Source organism: Austrofundulus limnaeus, unplaced genomic scaffold (assembly GCF_001266775.1).
Source record: "Austrofundulus limnaeus strain Quisiro unplaced genomic scaffold, Austrofundulus_limnaeus-1.0 Scaffold51, whole genome shotgun sequence".
NCBI lineage: Eukaryota > Metazoa > Chordata > Actinopteri > Cyprinodontiformes > Rivulidae > Austrofundulus > Austrofundulus limnaeus.
The window spans coordinates 110,669-113,156 of NW_013952453.1; the positions used below are offsets into that span (position 1 = coordinate 110,669).

Sequence of the window (2,488 nt, forward strand, 5' to 3'; positions counted from 1 at the left end):
ATTGGTCGGATGGAGATTCGGTTCAGAACCAAGATGTGAATTGAGTCTAGGTTAGGGTTAGGGTTAGGGTCAGGTATGTACCTGTGAGGTTTTAGGGCAGTGGTGTTTAAAGTCAGTCCTCAAGGGCCGGTGTCCTGCATGTTTTAGGAGCTGCYCTGGTTCAACACAGCTGAACTAATTAGTAGACCTCTGCAGACCTTGATGGCATACTGAAAAGGCCTACTAAATAAGCACTACGTAGGTYCAGCTGTGTTGAACCATCAGCACCAAAAACATGCAGGACACYGRCCAATGGTCAAGGTTAGAKTGTAGAAATTCATAGAAGWCAATGGAATGCCCTATATACAAACAGTTATGYGTGTGWTTGTGTGTGCATGTTCTTGCTGATAGGAATKATGTTTGACCATTTTTCCTGGYACACAGCCTRGTGMGAACCTACTGCTCCTTATGSGGACAAAAGCTCAGTCCCCTTTRRGGGAAATACCATTGTTGGGTCAGGGTTTCGGTTTAGGACTAACTTGTAAATTGAGTTAAGGATAGGTTTTGKGTCAGGTATGTACCTGTTAGGTTAGTTTTAGGGTAAGGGGTCAGGGTTAAGCTATAGAAATGGCCGGTCAATGATTGGAAGTCATTGCAGAGCCCCCATGAGGATAGAAGAACAAACGTGTGTGAGTGTGGGCACGTTTTTGCTACATCGTGGGAACCATTTTCCAGAAACAGGCAGCCTCGTGGGGACCAATGTCCTGTCTCAACGGGTATGGATGCCAAATTCAGGTGGGGGGTTTGGTTTAGGACCAAGGTATGAATTGAGTTTAGGTTAGTTTTAGGGTCAAGCTAGCCTGGTTAAAACCAGCCCCATGTCCTTCGCTTTGCTTCGTACGAGGGTCTGGACTCTCGGCTAAAGAGAAGTGATTCTAGCTGGAGGCGTGGCCTCTGCTGAAGTTTAAAACGATTGGATCGGTTGGCCGCGACGTATGTGTTTGACACCTCCACTGTGAAGGAGACTAAGCTAAGAAGCTAACCAGAAATCGCGTGCGCTGTAAACAACCCTACTGAGAGGAGAGAAGTACCGAGCCGAACGAGACAGCTGTGAATGAGAGCTGCTGCTTTGTCAGAAAAATTTAGTTTAATTTAGAAGCCTTAACATCACGGAGTGGCTAAAATAAAGTAGAAGCAGACACTTCGCAGTAAATCGACGTTATCGTTTAAAACGCCGCCTTCTGTTGTCTGATTGGCCCGAACGAAAATTCTCCTGAAGAAATCCTTGTCTGTGGGAGAAGTCCCAGACGGAGCAGTGAAAGGAAACTAGAATTGAGCAGAACTGCGTAGGAAGGCAAGGGCCAGGCTAGGGTCAAGTAGGTACCTGTGAGGGTAATTTCAGGGTAAATAGTCAGGTTTAGGCTATAATATTACTAAAACAAAATGAACAGTAGTCAATCTGGTCCCCACGGGGATATAAAAACAAACACGTGTATGTGTGTGTATGTGGCTAKAAAAGTTTTAGTGATTTAGATACTTGGAGCTTCTCGGCCCATCTTTACATCCATGTTGTCACCTGTGTGAGCAGACCCTGCAGCCGGTCATTGTGCTGCCTGAGCGTTTTCATGGTAACCTCCATCTCAGAGCATCGGTCCTCYAGGACACCTTGTTCTGATTGGACGGTGAGTCGCCATGCTTGCAGCTGTTGCTCCATCAACCTCGTAAACAAACAAACAAAATAACAAACAACCATTAACCAGGCTTCATGACTGAGATACAGTATTTGTGGTTCCTGGTCTCACCATTTGTCTCTCTGCAGGTTCCTGACCTCAGTCAGCAGCTCCGCCGCCGCCTTCAGGAGGAAACACATGCCTGATGTTACATCGTCTGACATCATCAAGCTGCTCCTGAAACTATGAGGTCATCAAGCTGCTCCTGAAACTATGAGGTCATCACCTGCTCGTTCTGCAGCTCCTCGTCAGTCTGAAGGGATTTAGAGGAGCAGGGAGGAGAAGAGGCACGCACCGAATGGGTAACATCATCTGATGGGGAACTCTGTGCTGASTCAGCCAACTKTGTTGAGGCATCAGAAGGGGGCGGAGCTCTAAAAAATATACATAGTTTAGTATTTAACCCAACAAATGTCCCCACCACACCTGTCTCACCTGTTTTGGGTCTCCTCTTGCTCCACCCAGTGTAGGACCCTCCTACCAGCATCTCTCTGAGTGCGTCGTCGTGGTAACAGGGCGTGACGAGCATTACGCACTAACGAGGACAGAGACTCTCTCCAGGTGGGCTGATGGAGAGTTAAAAACACAGGTGGAGAGTCATAGGTCATGTTCCCACCTCTGGGTCTAACCCTGTCCACCTGTCAGTCTAACCCTGTCCACCTGTCAGTCTAACCCTGTCAACCTGTCAGTCTAACCCTGTCCATCTAACCCTGTCCATCTGTCAGTCTAACCCTGTCAACCTGTCAGTCTAACCCTGTCCATCTAACCCTGTCCATCTG

General features: G+C 47.6%; 1 protein-coding gene across 1 annotated transcript in view; it reads right to left on the bottom strand.

Moving 5' to 3' along the window:
- The window catches only part of dytn (dystrotelin), a gene marked incomplete in the record, with an annotated part of 11,844 nt that overhangs the window by 1,407 nt on the left and 7,949 nt on the right, over positions 1–2,488 (bottom strand). Inside the window, 3 exon segments of the mRNA XM_014008535.1 lie at positions 1,556–1,697; positions 1,782–1,831; positions 1,936–2,083. Coding sequence (XP_013863989.1) covers positions 1,556–1,697; positions 1,782–1,831; positions 1,936–2,083 — 340 coding nt within the window.